The sequence below is a fragment of the Thamnophis elegans genome, unplaced genomic scaffold (assembly GCF_009769535.1).
Source record: "Thamnophis elegans isolate rThaEle1 unplaced genomic scaffold, rThaEle1.pri scaffold_195_arrow_ctg1, whole genome shotgun sequence".
In the NCBI taxonomy this organism is placed as follows: Eukaryota; Metazoa; Chordata; class Lepidosauria; order Squamata; family Colubridae; genus Thamnophis; species Thamnophis elegans.
The window spans coordinates 5,800-23,062 of NW_022473664.1; the positions used below are offsets into that span (position 1 = coordinate 5,800).

At 42.2% G+C, this 17,263-nt stretch overlaps 1 protein-coding gene across 1 annotated transcript in view; it reads left to right on the forward strand.

Annotated features, from left to right (window-relative positions):
- The first annotated feature begins 12,968 nt into the window (after positions 1 to 12,968).
- LOC116523354 (pappalysin-1-like) overlaps positions 12,969 to 17,263 on the forward strand; it is a 29,228-nt gene continuing 24,933 nt past the window's right edge. The window contains exons 1-2 of the mRNA XM_032238452.1: positions 12,969 to 13,014; positions 13,306 to 14,377. Of these exons, the coding sequence (XP_032094343.1) occupies positions 12,969 to 13,014; positions 13,306 to 14,377 (1,118 nt within the window). The remainder of the gene's footprint in view (positions 13,015 to 13,305; positions 14,378 to 17,263) is intronic.

Genomic DNA, 17,263 nt, shown 5'->3' on the forward strand with positions numbered 1-17,263 from the left:
GGGGAGTCCTTCTCCGGAGGACCTCGCTGGCTTGCGTTCTTATATTCCCACCAGCCTGGTTTAAAAAATCAGGTTGAGTGTACATGTTTCCCTCGTGTTCCTGGCTTGGCAGGTGAAATTTGGTTTCCCACCGCAGGAAGCCCCCTCTGCTTCGGCATGAAAAGGGAATCGAATTGGGCTTGCTCCTCGCCTGTTTTCAATTGCAGGGCGGAGAGGTGGTCTCACTCCCCTGGCTCATAAACAGATCCTCCTCTCCTCCTCCTCCAAGTTGAAAAAGGGGAAGAGGCAGGTTTTGGGGGATTTGGAGCCCCTCGTATATCTTCTTGCTGGCCGAAAAGCAGGAGTCCTGCAAGATTTTAAGCTTATCCTTCTGCTTATAGGAATATATCCTATCCACAGAAGCATCTCTCTGGTGGGAATCTGGTCTCTTTCTGACTGCCACCCATGTGGAAAATGAATTTTGTGCAGGATCTTTCTTTTAAAAAATGCTTCTACCCCTAACCCGTGAATATAGGCCCTTTTCTTTCTTTCTTTCTTTCTTTCTTTCTTTCTTTCTTTCTTATTTTCTTTCTTTTTCTTTCTTTCTTTCTTTCTTTCTTTCTTTCTTTCTTCTTTCCTTCCTTCCTTCCTTCCTTCTTTTCTTCTTTCCTTCCTTCCTTCTTTCCTTCTCCCATCCCTCCCATCTTCTCCTCCCACCTTTTCCTCCTTCCTTCCTTTCTAGCGTCCTTCCTTCTTTCCTTCCTTCCTTCCTTCCTTCCTTCTTTCTTCCATCCCTCCCTCCCTCCTTCCCTTCCCTTCCCTTCCTGATTTTCTTATGTGAGTTTTCAGCCATAGACTTTTCAAAATTGCATTTTCCCAGTTACTTGAATCAATTGGCCATTGCTCCAAATATCATCTTTTCCTTGGTGACTTTCCCCCCTGCAAGATTGGTTTATTTCTTTATTCAATGTATATAGATCTTCTGGATGTAAATATCCCTCCCCCCACTCTCTCTCTTTAATATGGCTGGCCAAAATGTGCTTTTCTAAATTATCTTTGATTGTGGAATCAACACACTGAACTCTAAAATTCAGGTAACAATGGCATTCAGATGATATTGGAAGACTGCTATCATGTCTTCTAATATTTGAGAGGCTGACATGGAGAAGAGGGGGGTAAACAGGCAGAGAGGGGGCCAGAGCCGTATGCCAGTTATCAGCTGCCTTCAGAGTCAGAAATCAGTGAGGCAGAAGAACAGCTGGAGTCTGTTCCCAGTATGTGCATGTGCAGAGTTGCCGGATGAAGGGAATGGCTAAAGAACAGGAGTCGACTTGGGAGTAAGGCCACAGGTGGATGATGAATGGCCCCTCCCAGAGGATATAAAAGAGAAGCGAAAGGGGAGTGGAGTTTGCAGGAGACCATTAGTTCGCTTAATTGGTACATGACACTCTGAGACTCCATACCAGGTTCTGCAGATATCAGCCTGGCAGCTCTCCAAGCCAGATAAGGTCTGTGACCATAAATCCTCCCTTGAAAGACTTTGCTGGATGTGAATTAAAGGAATTCACAGTCAATTAAGGAGTTTGCTTCCTGCTCTTGGGAAGCCTGGGTCAGAACAGAACTGACCTGGAGCTCAAGAGACATTTAATGACAGTTATGACAATTAATCAGTGGAATAACTTGCCTCCAGAAGTTGTGGGTGCTCCAACCCTGGAGATTTGTCAAAAGAGATAGGATAACCATTTGTCTGAAATGGACTAGAAGTCCTCCAAGGTCCCTTCCAACTTTGTTCAACAGTAGCACAGTCGTGTTTTCTTGCAAGTGGGAGGATCCTTTTTAACCCGTTTTGATAAACGTGTTTTTTTTTTTAAATCAGACAGTCAACTCTCCAACAATTTACAAAGAACGATCAGCGGTTCTCATAGGCCCATAGATCCCGCAATTGGGCTTGTGAAATGTTTATAAACATTTCAACAGCTCCTAAGATTGAAAGGGCCAATAATAATTCTTCACAACAACTAAATCAGGAATAAGTTAAACTGGCCCATTCTAGGCTTGTCATCCGTCCCAGCCAGGACAGGCTCTTGGCAAGGAACTGTGGGAGTTGTGGGCTAAAATATTTGGAGGCCACGAGGTTGCCAATGCGAGAACAAGATGGGGAAACGCATGACAGAGCTGAGAGTTTTCCTCATTTTCTCCGTGTCTCTGAATAGTCTGGACCGTCCATCATCTTGGCTGTCATCTTACCTCTTTGTGCCAAGAGCAGCCGGGGATGTCGTGAGGGTGGGCTAAGATGGAATAGGATGAGAGATGAATGAAAGTTTATTTCTGCTAGACCGCCAGAAAGGCAAATCTAGTAACAGATTAGCAGAGTTGGAAGGGACCTTGTAGGTCATCTAGTCCACACACATACCCCACTGAAGCAGGAGACCCTACATCATTTCTGACCGAGGGCAGTCCAGTCTCTTCTTGAAAGCTTCCAGGGATGAAGCTCCCACAACTTCTGAAGGGAACTTCTGTTCCATGGGTTGATTGTTCTCACTGTCAGAAAATGTTCTCCTTATTTCTAAGTTGAATCAATCAATCAGAATGGAGCTGGAAGGGATCTTGTAGGTCATCTAGTCCAACGCACCCCACAGAAGCAGGAGCCACTACATCATTTCTGACAGATGGCGGTCCAGTCTCTTTTTGAAAGCTTCCAGGGATGAAGCTCCCACAATTTCTGAAGGCAACTTCTGTTCCATGGGTTGATTGTTCTCACGGTCAGAAAATTCCTCCTTATTTTTAAGATTGAATCTCTTCATCCGTTGTTTCTTGTCTGGCCTTCAGGTGCTTTGGAAAATAGCTTGACCCCCTCCTCCTTCTCTTCCTCCTTCTCTTCCTCCTTTTCTTCTACATTCTTCCTTCTGCTTTCTTCTTTTCCTCCTCCCTCTTCCATCTTCTTAGATTTTCCCTTCTCTTCCATGTCGTCGTCGTCCTCCTCCTCCTCCTCCTCCTCCAAACCCAACTCCCTTCTAGCACTGATGATGTTACCTAGTTTGGTTAATGAAACATCTGTAAGTTCAGAGAGCACCTCATTTCATCCCTGAGCTGCAACCATTCCCCATAAGTGGTGCTTTATAAGCTTTCTAACAACCACTTTGGAAATATTAAGGAGGGATTCATCAAAGCCGCCGGGAAATATGGGTTCCCCTCTACCCACAGGTTCTCCACTTCCAATCAGAAGGGCAGAAATAAAAGCTGGGCATCTTTCCCTTCACAGCTACAGCTTCTTGAATTGTTTGAGTTCCACTTGGAAGGAAAAGGTAGGAGGTTTTCGAGCCCAGCGAAGGAAAGTTTTCTCTGCTCTTCGGGTTGTTTTCTCAATCTACCCAACAGCCCAAGAAATCTCCACTGATTTTTGGCAATGCATTGGGTCAGTCATCCCCAACTTGATTCAGTCGCATGCACCATGGAAATAGTTAACCCAAATCTGTCTCTCTTAATTATTTTCTGCTGCCCAGAAGAAAGCTCCGGATAGATTCTTGCGGAATTGTTGCTCTTTCAAGCGTTCTGCGGCAAATTTGATACGAAGTGATTAAAGCATGCAAAAAGGAGAAAGACGGGAGCTCCAACCTTTTCCTCCCCATCCATGGGCCTCTTGACTGCAGCTTTGATTGTTGACCGAAATTCCCCTTTCATAACTAAGACCTGTCACCTTGGGTTGGATTATCCCAGCCATGAAAGGCATGACAACTTCCAGAAGTTACTCAGGGGGAAATTAGCTCTCCTTGTTTTTTGTTTTTTTCCCCTGAAGAACATGACCGGTGGTCTATCTCCACCCAGACCTCTCTTCCTGGAAGGTTTGATCAAAACAGGGCCCTGTCCCGCTCCGTCTTTGTAAACGCCACTCATGTTTCCAACCGTTCTGACCTAGGCTTCCCCCAAAAGCATAAGGCAGAGTCCTGGTCCCGACAAAACCCCTTTTATTAAACGAAGGTGAATTCCTCTCATGCAGATTCAGCCAAGGCCTGGCAAACAGTCTTTCAAAGGAGTATTTGTGACCACAGACCTTATCTAGCTTGGAAAGCTGCCATGTAAATATTTTCCAAACGAGGTGCTGTGCAAGGAAAGGCTGGGCACAGAGTCTCTGAGATTCACAGACAGATATTCACACTCCTGAAACGACCGAAGGAACACATTGTTTCCTGCAAAAGCCCCCTCCCTATTAGCTCCTCTTTTGTTTCCTATGGGAGGGGCCAATCACCTCCAAGGTGTGGCTTTACTCCCAATCCCTTTTATTAAACAAATGTGAATTCCCCTCATTCAGATTCAGCCAAGGCTTGGCAAACAGTCTTTCAAAGGAGTATTTGTGACCACAGACCTTATCTAGCTTGGAAAGCTGCCATGTAAATATTTTCCAAACGAGGTGCTGTGCAAGGAAAGGCTGGACATAGAGTCTCTGAGATTCATGGACAGATCTTCACACTCCTGACATGAACAAATGAATGAACGAATTGTTTCTTGCAAAAAACCCCTCCCCTTTCGCTCCTCTTTTATTACCTATGGGAGGGGCCAATCACCTTCCACCTGTGGCTTTACTCCCAAGTCGACCCTGATTTCTTAGCTGTTCTTTTCTTCTGGCAGCTCTGCACATGCGCACACTGGGAACAGGCTCCAGCTGTTCCTCTGCCTCACTGCTGTCTAGCTTCAAAGGCAGCTAAGAACTGCCAGACGGCCTCCACCCCATCTTTTCCTCTGACGCAGAGCCCTCGTCTGAGCCTTCCCCAGACTCCAGGACTGGCCCATGTTGTTCCCCAACCTCCTCACTGTTCAACTATGCTGCCAGCTCCGCTGGGCCACTAGTGGGCCACTATAGATTTTAAGAAGAGATTGGACAGCCATTTGTCTGAAATGGTATAGCATCTCCTGCTTGAGCAAGGGTTGGGCTAGAAGACCACCAAGGTCCCTTCCGACTCTGTCATTCTGTCCAATTTATTTTTCGTTTAACTGTCTCCTTCATTTCAATCTGATTTGATCCCGAACAAGGATTCCATTGCCATTCGGGCAAACGAAGATTTTGACTGTTGTCCTTTAAGAAGACAACACCAATGGTATTTTATAATATTTTTTTTTTTTTTTTTTTTTCAATTTTTTAAGAGAACTTTTATTTTTCTTTGAAAAAAAACAAACACAAATATGTCATCATTTGTCAATCATTAAGACATTGAAATACAATTTTTTTTGTTGTGTGTACCCCTCCCTCCCTCCACCCCCCCCATCCCCCCTCCTCCTTCCCCCCCCGACTTCCCAGAACCCGTACACGGTATGGATTTTTAACTAACACAGTCTAAAATCTATTGAGAAAAAAGAAATAAAGAAATTAATGACATTCTAGATTGAACTTAGCTTCTTCTTACTGAACTAACTTTTAACAGTTTAAATCATTTCTGATCTTAAGCATAGGCTAACTGGAATTTCTTAGTCCCGTATTTATTTTGTATATAGTCAATCCATTTTTTCCAGTCTCGTTTATATCTCTCATTTGAATGATCTTTGAGATATGCCGATATTTTAGCCATTTCAGCTAAGTTTGTTACTTTCAATGTCCATTCTTGGATTGTAGGCAAGTCTTCCTTCTTCCAATATTGCGCCACCAACAGTCTTGCTGCAGTTATCAGGTGCAGAATCAAATTGGTCTCTACCACTGTAAAATCAGTACATATACCTAGTAAAAATAACTGAGGAATAAACTTTATCCTTTTTTTAAAAACATTTTGCATGACCCACCATATTTTTATCCAAAATGCCTTAACCTTTTGGCAGGTCCACCATATATGATAATATGTAGCATCGAGAGAACCACACCTCCAACATTTAGGCTGTACATTCGGATACATAGAAGCCAACTTTTTAGGATCTAAATGCCATCTATAAAACATCTTGTAAAAATTTTCTCTCAGATTTTGAGCTTGTGTAAATTTCACATTTCTTACCCAAATTCTTTCCCATGTATCCAACATTATTGGTTCCTCAATATTTTGAGCCCATTTTATCATACAATCTTTAACTAATTCTGTTTCCGAATCCATCTGTATTAATACATTATATATCCTCTTTATATGCATTAAGCTTTGATCTCTTATTTGTTTAAACAGATTATCCTCAACTTGAATAAAGCCAATTTTTTGATCTATTTTCCACCTAGCCTGTAATTGCCCATACTGGAACCATGTTTGAACTACCTTCTCCTCTTTTAATACCTCTAAAGATTTTAATTGTAATACCCCCCTTTCCGAGGTAAGAAGCTGTCTGTAAGTAAATCTATCCTGTTTTTTGTGCTGTATTCATATTTTCAATTGCATGTCTAGGAATTGCCCACATGGGTATCTTGTCATTTAATTTATATTGGTATTTCTTCCAAACCCGCAATAAAGCATTTCTCAAAATATGACTTTTAAAGTTCTTATCCAATTTTTTGTTGAATAACAGGTAAGCATGCCAACCAAATACCAGATCGTGTCCCTCAATGTTCAATATTCTATCATTGGTTAAATGAATCCAATCACTAATTACAGATAATGCCACTGCATCATAATATAGTTTTAAATTAGGTAGTTTCAGTCCTCCTCTCTCACGTACATCTTGCATTATTTTCATCTTTACCCTCGGCTTCTTTCCTGCCCACACAAATTTGTTGATACCCTTCTGCCATTCTAAAAGGTTCGCATCTTTTTTAAGTATAGGTAACATTTGGAAAAGAAATAAAAATTTTGGTAAAATGTTCATTTTCACTGCCGCTATCCTGCCCAGCAAAGATAAGTGCAATTTCTCCCATTTTTTCATCTCTGTCTGTATGCTATGCCAAAGTGGTTCATAATTATGCTTATATAATTTCCCATTTGAAGTTAAAATGTTAACTCCAAGATATTTGACTTTTTTAACTACCTCACATCCTAGCATCACTCCTAATTCTTCCTTTTGTTTAATATTCATATTTATAGCTAATATTTTGGTTTTTCCTAAGTTTATTTTAAAGCCAGACACTTGACCATATTGATTAATCGTATTCATTAAAACCATACTGGATTCCTGCGGTTGTTCCAATATTATGACCAAATCATCCGCAAAAGCGCGGACTCTATATTCTTGCTGCCTAATCTTGATCCCTTTTAAACCATCCAAGCCCCGTATTTTATTCAACAATACTTCCAAAGTTATAATAAACAATAATGGGGACAAAGGACAACCCTGTCTTGTACCTTTTCCAATTTGAAAAGAGTCTGTTAAACTTCCATTGACTATGATTTGTGCTGTTTGCTGTTGGTATATTGCTTTAATTGACTGTAAAAAATTATCTCCTATCTGCATTTTTTGCAATATCTTCAGCAGAAATTGCCAGTTAACTCGATCAAAGGCCTTCTCAGCATCCAAAAATATAAACGCAGCAGGGATCTGGTTGTTCTTTCCCAAATATTCTAATGCATTAATAATTAATCTGACATTACTTTTCATCTGTCTCCCTTGTATAAAACCTGTTTGGTCCGTATGTATCAATTGTTGAATGACCAACATTAACCTATTTGCTAATATTTTAGTAAAAATTTTATAATCTACATTCAGTAATGAAATGGGTCTATAATTTTTGGGTTGAGTAGTATCTTGATCTTCTTTGGGTATCAAAGATATAAACGCTGTCTTCCAAGATGGAGGGACTTTACCTTCCGTTTGAATCATATTAAATAATTCTCTAAGAGGTTCTACCATTTCTAACTGTAAGTTTTTGTAGTAAACCGCTGTCAAGCCATCTGTACCTGGTGCTTTCCCTGGCTTTAATTGCTTAATTACCTGCAGGATTTCCCCCGAGGTTATTGGTTGATTCAATTTTTGCCTGTGTTCTTCTCTAACTGAAGGTATTTTCTCCTTGTCTAAATATTTGTCTATGTCTAAACCATTAATTTTATCCCCTTTATACAGTTCTGTAAAAAATTCCCAGAAAGCCTTTTGAATCTCTTCCTGTTGGAACACCTCCTTCCCTCTGTAAATCAGTTTAGATATATTTCGAGTTTTCCTTTTTTTCCTAATCTGATAAGCTAACCATCTGCCAGGTTTGTTTGCATTACAAAAAGTATTGTGTTTTGCATATAATAAATTAGTAGCTACCTGGTCAGAGATCAACATGTCAAATTGAGATTTTAATATGTTAATAGCTTCCTTAACCTTTGTATCGTCTGGTTTCCTTGTTAACTCCAGCTCTTTTCTCTTAATTTCCTCTTCCAGTTCTGTTCGTTTTAGCCCTTGCTTATTTCTATGTGTTTTATTTATATTCATCAAAACTCCTCTCATATACGCTTTGCTTGCATCCCATACAAATTCCATAGATGTACCCTTATTCATATTCAAAACAAAATATTCAGATAGTAATTTTTTACAATCATTAATATAGTTTTCATATCTAAATAAATTTTCATTCAGTCTCCAAAACCTTCTTGCCTGCACTACCCTTCCCAACTCCATCCAAACTGGGTTATGGTCCGAAAGGACTCTAGCTGCAATCTTTGTTTTCTTGACCCTAGAAAGCAAATCATTAGTGGTTAGAATAAAATCGATCCTTGAAAGGGATTGATGCCTGTCCGAGAAGAAAGTGAAGTCATATTCCTCTGCATTTCTTTCTCGCCAGATATCTCTCAATTCAAAATCATCCATAATGTCAAAGAAAGATTTGGGTAACTTTGCTCGCATCTTGGTATTTAGGCGGGAAATCTTCTTATCTCTCTTAGTATCTATCACTCCATTCCAGTCACCCAATAGTATACAGGAACTATAGTCCCACTGTACTAATTTAGCATGAAGATTTCTATAGAATCTATCTTGCTGTTGATTGGGAGCATAAATTCCCAAAAGTAATGTCTTTTTCCCTTCTAAGATTAAGTCTAAAGCAATATATCTTCCGAAGGGATCTGCTTCTATTAATTCAGCTTTCATATCTTTTCTTAAGTATACAACTATACCATTCTTCTTTTCCATAGCAGAAGCTGCAAAATGTTGACCAAGTTTTGAGTTGATCAAATATTTTTGATCAGTTGACTTGATATGAGTTTCTTGCAAACAAATTACATCGTTCTTAAACTGTTTAAGATAATGAAATATTTTCTTCCTCTTCTGTGGAGAGTTCAGTCCGTTGACATTCCATGTTAAAATCTTAGTTGTCATCTTTGGTTGGTTGAAGCATTTTTAGAGCTTCCTGCACGGCCTGTTTAACCTTAGGTCTAGCTCCTCCCACTGCTTCCAGATTTGTTGTTGTAGTTCCTTGATCGATGGCCGATGATTGTTGATGCTGTTGCCTCTTAGCTTGTTTCTCCATACGTCTAGTAGTCATGCGGCTAGGTCTTGGTTCCATAGCACCTTGCACTTCTAGAGAAGAGAGATGCTCCATCTTGTCTGGTGGTTGTGTAGTTTGCTGTCTATCCTGTCCTTCTTGTGGTCTTTCTCTAGGTCCAGATGGTGCAGGGTGTCCGGCCTTCAATATATTATAATAAAAATCTCGGGCTTTCCATACAGAGTTGAGGCGGTACCTTTGCTTATCAAATGTAAATATGATGCCAAATGGTGCATCCCATCTATACTGTATCTGACGATTTCTGAGTTCTTCGACCAAAAAAGCGTAGTCTCTTCTGGCTCTTAACATTTGAGGTGGTATCTCTTTCAAAACAGCCAGGTCTTGACCGCCAATTTGAAGCTTAGTGTTATAAGACGCTTGCAGTACCATATTTCTGAACTCTCTTGTAGTAAAATATATAACGATGTCTCGAGGAAGCTGCTTCTGCTTTGCCAGCCAGGAGTTAACGCGGTAAGCTTTGTCAATTTGCCAGCCTTGGTTGGTCCCTGGTCTTCCCATCAGGCGGTCAAAAGCTTCCGATAGGATCTGTTTCAGGTTCTCCTGTTTCTCCTCACGCAGCCCCCTTACTCTTAATGCGAACTCCATTTGTCGGTACTGTATCATAATAATTTCTTTTTCAGCATTTTCCACTTTTTGTTCCACCACCTCTGTTTTCAATGTCAAGTTAGCATTGGCATCATTAAGAACCTCTAGAGTATCTTCCACTCCAGAAATATGTTCTGTTAATACAGTTACAAGACTCAGCATGTCGTCTCTAATTTTATCAACCTTAGCCTCAAATTTCTCATACATCTCCTGTTTAAGTCCTTTTATTTCACTTTTAATTTCACTTTTAATTTCTTCTTTCATTTCTTTTATTTCCTCTTTTCTCTCCTCTCTATTATCTCTAAATTTATCTTCCATTTTAATTGTCTGTGCATTAAAAGCCTCGCTTAGATTACTCAGAAAAAATTCTTTCGTTAACACATCCCCAGCAGGGGGCGTAGGAAGCGGAGGCTGCAGCTTTGTACCAGGCACTGAGGATGTGCCCCTGGAAGTAAAGGGTGACGTCTTCAAGTTAATATTTGGTTTTGAGGCCATTTCAAAATTTGTCTGCCTGCAGTTAATAAAACTCTATTGCCTAAATATGCAGCTTTAAGTAAAGAGGCTTTTATTTTGAAATTTAAGGCTTGGCAAAAGTTTCAGTGAGTAAACATTGTAACAAGACCGTTCAACAGATTCATCACCATTTAACTTCCAAATAAGCAAAGTTAATGAAGGAGTAAAATTCTTCTATTGTGAAACCAAAACATGTGATAAGCTATCTCTTTTGTTTTGAATTCTTTTGAAGTCTTGTGAGAATTAGCAAAAAGTGTTCGTTATTACCGGAGAAACCAGCCTGCTCGGCGCCATTTTAAAAGCCTCTGAGTAAATAATTTTTCGGAGGAGAAAAAGAGAAGAAGCTAAAATGTTGATAAGCAATTATTGTCCTCGCAGTAAACGGATTCAGCTCGTGATAAGATTAAATCAAACAAAACTTAGAGCAGAGTGGGAGAGACCTACTTTGTCCTGCACAAGGCAGTTGGAAGTTCCCAGCACGGACAGCCGTTCTGCCTTGGGCTAGCCCCCCTTTCCTTGCAAGCACAAAAGCTGCAAAAATCGAAGAGCATTTGCCAGCAAAACAGTTTCTTCTTTCCCTCTTGCCTGAAGGATAAGAAAACCTGATAAGACGTCAGATGGAAGATCCTCTAATCAGGTACGTAGCCAGGAATTCGGAGGCAGCTGATTTTTTGCTGCTTCCACCAGTAAGCTCCTCCCAGGAAGTCCAGTATTTTATAATAGTTATTGACTCCATCAATGGTCGTGTGTGGCATTTGCAGCCCCATTTAGAAAGAGACAAGGGATAGAGAAAAGGAATGGAAGCTGCTGTGAAATATTTATTGTAATGAGATGTATCTTGGCTGCATTCCAATGGTGCATGAGGCTAACTGGGCTGTGGCAAAGTCAACTGTAAGTATGGAATACCACAGCTAAGTGTTTCCTCCACAAACAAAATTCTATTATTAGAAAGCTGGCACTTCTACTTTTTTAATATATTTGCACCGGCCTCTAAAAATATAAAGTGGTGGGGGGTTATAAATAGGACAAATGGATGCGGTGGCTCCGTGGCTAAGACACTGAGCTTCTCAATCAGAAAGGTCGGCAGTTCGAATCCCTAGTGCCGCGTAACGGAGAGAGCCCCCGTTACTTGTCCCAGCTTCTGCCAACCTAGCGGTCCGAAAGCACATAAAAAATGCAAGTAGAAAAATAGGGACCACCTTTGGTGGGAAGGGAACAGCGTCCCGTGTGCCTTTGGTGTTGAGTCATGCCAGCCACATGACCATGGAGATGTCTCCGGACAGCACTGGCTCTTCAGCTTTGAAACAGAGATGAGCACCGCCCTTTAGAGTCGGGAACGACTAGCACATATGTGTAAAGGAAACCTTTACCTTAAGGTTACCTGGCGGGCCACAAAAAATACCTTCTTACACACACACACACACACACACAAACAATCAAGGTTGTAGACTTTGTTTTCTATTTCGGAGGTTTATATGTAGTGGGGCCCATTCTGTCAGTATTCTTCTACTTCCCACACTCTTGGTATTCAGCTACCTCCTTCCATCTTACTCCACTCTCCACATAATAAGGGATGTGTTAAGATTTTTGTGTTAGGGTAGAAATGATGTGTATTGGTGTATGGCAGGGATGTCAAACTCAAGGCCCGCGGGCCTGGAAACAGCAACGGATTGACCTGTGGTGCCTCTGCCAGTGAAAACGGAGCTTGCGGAGGATGTGTGTGGCCTGCCTGGGCTCTGTTTTAGGCTGTGGCGGCCTCCTGCATCACTCTGCAAGTGAAAATAGAGCTTGGAAAGGCCACGTTCATGCCTTCCGGGCTCAATTTTTACTGGGAGAGGGTTGCAGGAGGCTGTTGCAGCTGAAAATGGAGCTTCGATAAGTGACATCGAGCTGGCCACGCCCCCCTGGCCATGCCCCCCCCCCAGATGAAACACAACCCTGATGCAGCCCTCAATGAAATTGAGTTTGACATCCCTGGCGTACGGGCTCAAAGAGCACTGGGCAAGTAGATTTTCTAAACCCGTCTGGATGACGACTGGCAATATAACTAGCTGTAAGCCCCTGCATCAGTATGAGAGATTCTCAAATCAGTTCCCAGGGATCCTTTCTGGGAAATGCTCAAAACCTTACTCATAGTTTTCTTCGTACAGTGTTCGGTAACGTGAGATGAAACATCTTCTCCCTCTTGCGCATAGATAAGCAGCTTATATTCCTCCCTTCTCTCGCGCGGATTTGTGCGGAAGAATTCCAGGAACTGCCACACGTTTTGGGAAGGTTCTGAGAATTTCGCGAATGAATCGTTTGATAATGAGGATTTGGTTGAATGGATTGACGTTAAGCGTATACTTCAAGGGGCATGAATGAGAGTTCTCGTGACGCTGGCATGAGACAACTTTCTGCTGGGTGTTGCAGGGATGGATGGGCTCAAGTTAAGTGCCGAGAAACAAGGTCCGAATCCAGTGGGGCCGGTTTAACAACCGGTTGGGGGATTGCATGGGCAAAGTGCTGAAAAATGGAGTGTTTACAAGCTCAGTTGCTCACTTTCCAAGTCAGCAATGGTAAGTAGAACAGTAAGGTGGAGAATCAGCTGTGTTGCACGATTGAGATGAGCTAGAAAGCAGGAAATAAAGGACAGGATACGGTGGGGGCGGGTGAGCATGGCCAACTGATCATTGGAGCTACCAGTTCGCCCGAACCAGTCCGAACCGGCTGAATACCCACCTCTGGTTGAATCTAGGATTGACCACTTCTGGTCCAAATTAATCATATCATGATGTGATGCTCCCTTGTATTCACTCTCTTCTCCTTTCTTTCCTTTTTTCTTTTCTGTGTGTGTTGGGGACACTCAGGATTATACGACAAATGTTCTTACACCACCCTGGACCGAGGATGGGTTTTGGGAATTAACAACGTCAGTGACCAAGGTAACAGAGATCCTCGCTACTTCTTCTCACTGAAGACTGACCGTGCCCGGAGAGTCACCACCATCACGGATCACCATAGCTACCTTCCGAATCAGTGGGTTCACCTCGCCATCACTTACGACGGACGTTTGATGAAGATGTATGTAAATGGGGCCCAGGTGGCGTCCAGCAGAGAACAAGTAGGGAGTATCTTCAGCCCTTTGACTTTGAAATGTAAGATCCTAATGCTGGGCGGCAACACCCTGAACCAAAATTACCGAGGGTACATTGAACATTTTAGCCTTTGGAGAACAGTCCGTTCCCAGAAGGAGATACTGCTGGACATGACTCTGGTGGCTCATGAAGTAGATGTTCCTCTACCTCAGCTAGTGTTTCAGGAGACGTTGGTGAATGTGAAAAGCCGCTGGTCTCCCATGAAAGACAGCCCACGTCTTCCTCTGACCGAGTTCACCTTCCACTCTGGCTACCTGTTGGATACCAGCCTGGCGCCTCCTCTCTGTGGCCAAACAGTTTGCGACAACATGGAGGTCATCGCCAGCTACAACCAGATCCCCACCTTCCGCCACAGGAAGGTGGTCCGTTACCGCGTGGTGAACATTTACGACGACCGTCACCGCAACCCGACCATCAGCCAGAAACAGATCGAGTTCCAGCACCGGCAGCTCAACGACGCCTTCAGCCCGTACAACATCTCGTGGGAAATAGAGGTGCTGGAGATCAACGATTCCTTCCTCCGCGACCGCCTCATCCTGGCCAACTGCGAAATCAGCAAGATTGGGGATGAGAGCTGCGATCTGGAGTGCAATCATACGCTGACCGGCTTTGACGGGGGAGACTGCCGCCACGTGCGCCAACTTTCCTTCCACAAGAAGAAGCAGAACGGCGTTTGTGACATGGATTGCAACTCAGAGAAGTACAACTTCGACGGTGGGGATTGCTGCAATCCGGATATAACGGACGTCACGAAGACCTGCTTTGATCCCGATTCGCCTAACAGGTAAGCATCTTCAAGTCACGCGTATCCCACCTGCACATGTGCTACAGGGTGGTCCTTGGTTTGCAGCCGTCTGTTGAGTGACCGTTTGAAGGTGCAGCAGCACGAATAAGGGACGGGTGGCCATTTCTCATTCTCACCATGGTTGCAGCATGTCACACCTGGCAACTGACATGTATTTGTGGAAGTTGCACTGAATCCCGGGGTTGTGTGGCCACATTTGCAACCAATGTTCAACAAGCAAAATCAGTGGGGGAAGCCAGATTTGCTTAACGACTATATGTTTTGCTTAACAGCTGCAGTTATTTGCTTAACAACCAAGGAATGGGCAATACTGGAATGGAGTGGAGTGGAATGGAATAATAGAATAGAATAGAATAGAATAGAATAGAATAGAATAGAATAGAATAGAATAGAATAGAATAATAGAATTATAGAAGAATAGAATAGGAATAGGAACAATGGAATGGAATAGAATAGAAGAATAGAATAGAAGAATAGAATAGAAATAGGAACCATGGAATGGAATAGAATAGAATTGAATAGAATAGGAATAGGAACAATGGAATAGAATAGAATAGAAGAATAGAATGGAATGGAATAGGAATAGGAATAGGAATAATGGAATAGAATAGAAGAATAGAATGGAATGGAATAGGAATAGGAACAATGGAATAGAATAGAATAGAAGAATAGAATGGAATGGAATAGGAATAGGAATAATGGAATGGAATAGAATAGAATAGAATAGAATAGAAGAATTGAATAGAATAGGAATAGGAACAATGGAATGGAATAGAAAATAATAGAATAGAAGAATAGAATAGAATAGAATAGGAATAATGGAATGGAATGGAATAGAATAGAATAATCGAATCAAATAGGAATAGGAATAGGAAGAATGGAATGGAATGGAAAGGAATAAATAGAATAGAATAGAATAGCAATAGTATTTAGACTTATATACCACTTCACAGTGCTCCTCTAAGAGTCAGCCTATTGCCCTCAACAATGTGGGTCCTCATTTTACCAACCTCAGAAGGATGTAAGGCTGAGTCAACCTTAAGCTGGTCAGGATCGAACCCCTAGCAGTCAGCAGAATTAGCCTGAAATACTGCATTCCAACCACTGTGCTACCATTGTCCTGGTTTCCACAATGTTCCACCAGAGTGGTGGTGGCCCAGTGGTTGGAACGCAGTGTTTCAGACTGATTCTGCCCACAGCGAGCAGGTCGATCCTGACAGGCTCTAGGTTGACTCGGCCTTCCATCCTTCCAAGGTGGGTCAAATGAGGACCCAGATTGTTGTGGGGCAAGAGGCTGAATCTGTAAACCATTTAGAGAGAGATGTAAAAGCACTATGAAGCAGTATATAAATCTAAGTACTATTGCTATCGATCTGTCTGTCTGTCTGTCTATCTATCTCCACCCACCCACCCACCCACCCACCCACCCACCCACCCACCCACCCACCCACCCATCTATCTATCTATCTATCTATCTATCTATCTATCTATCTATCTATCTATCTATCTATCTATCTTATCTATCTGCTGTTGTGGTGCAATGTTTAGAATGCAATATTGCAGGCAAACTCTGCCCACTGCCAGCAGTTCAAATCTCATCAGCCTCAAGGTTGACTCTGTCTTCCATCCTTCTGAGGTGGGTAAAAAGAGGACCCAGATTGTTGGGGGGCAAAAGGCTGACTCTGTAAACCGTTTAGAGAGAGAGATGTAAAAGTACTATGAAGCAGCGTATAAATCTAAGTGCTATTGCTATTAATGATACTTAAGTACCACTTCTGATGCTGGTCCCTCCATAAAAATGGGATGATGCTATTTGTTAGCTAAGTTTTGGGAGACTCTGATTGTTTTTTTGTTTTTTGTTTTATTTGGATGAATTATGTGCCACCAAGTCATTTTCAATTCTTGGTGACCGCACCGATAAATTGTTCTGAAAACAGCTTGGCTTTTCACCAAGGCTCACATTAGTTTCTCATTTCACCTGCTCCTCCTACCTCATTCTGTCTTAGTAATATTATCCCTGTGGAGACTGGAACAGAAGTGTACCCTAGAGAGTTAAGCATTCTCAGTTCTTTTTGTGAGTAGTTTATGCCGGCAATAAACTCAAGCCGAGCCGATAAAAGCTGGAGGAACATGAAAAAGCGGATGGATCTGTACTTTTCTGGAATGACCATCTGAGAATCGTATCAAGAACGAGATGTGTCCAGGGACACGGATTCATAACGGTTGCCTGCTTTTAAAAGCCTTTGCTGCTCCATTAACTTGGTTTTGATGGATGGCACATCGTTTTTAAACCATAAGGAATCTGTCTCAGCCGTAACTATTATTCGGACTCCTGTGTGACTTGGTGGCGATTCAAGAAAGCTTTGGCACAGCCTGCAACGAAGCCATAAAAATTAGGAGTTGGCAAAGGCCATCGTGAGCCTTTTGAGGTTTGATAGATGGCGAGATGAAAAACTCCAATTATTCCTTGGGTTTCTGGGGGAGAGATCAGTGGAGAAGAATTTCCTTGCTCTAGCTCCAGAGTTTGCTTGCATTTTAAGAACTTTCTTCCCTTCTTTCTTTCTTAGTTTCTTCCTTCCTTCCTTTCCTGCCTTTCCTTCCTTCCTTCCTTCCTTCCTGCCTGCCTGCCTTTCTTTCTTTCTTTCTTTCTTTCTTTCTTTCATTCATTCATTCATTCATTTGTCAAACATGTATGAGATAACAGCTATGTATAAACATGGACATTAACACAGGAAGTGAGTACAAATAAATGGGGATCGTAGGACAGGGACGGAAGGCACGCTGGTGCGCTTATGCACGCCCCCTTTACGGACCTCTTAGGAATGGGGTGAGATCCACGGGAGACAGTTTGAGGTTGAAGCTGTG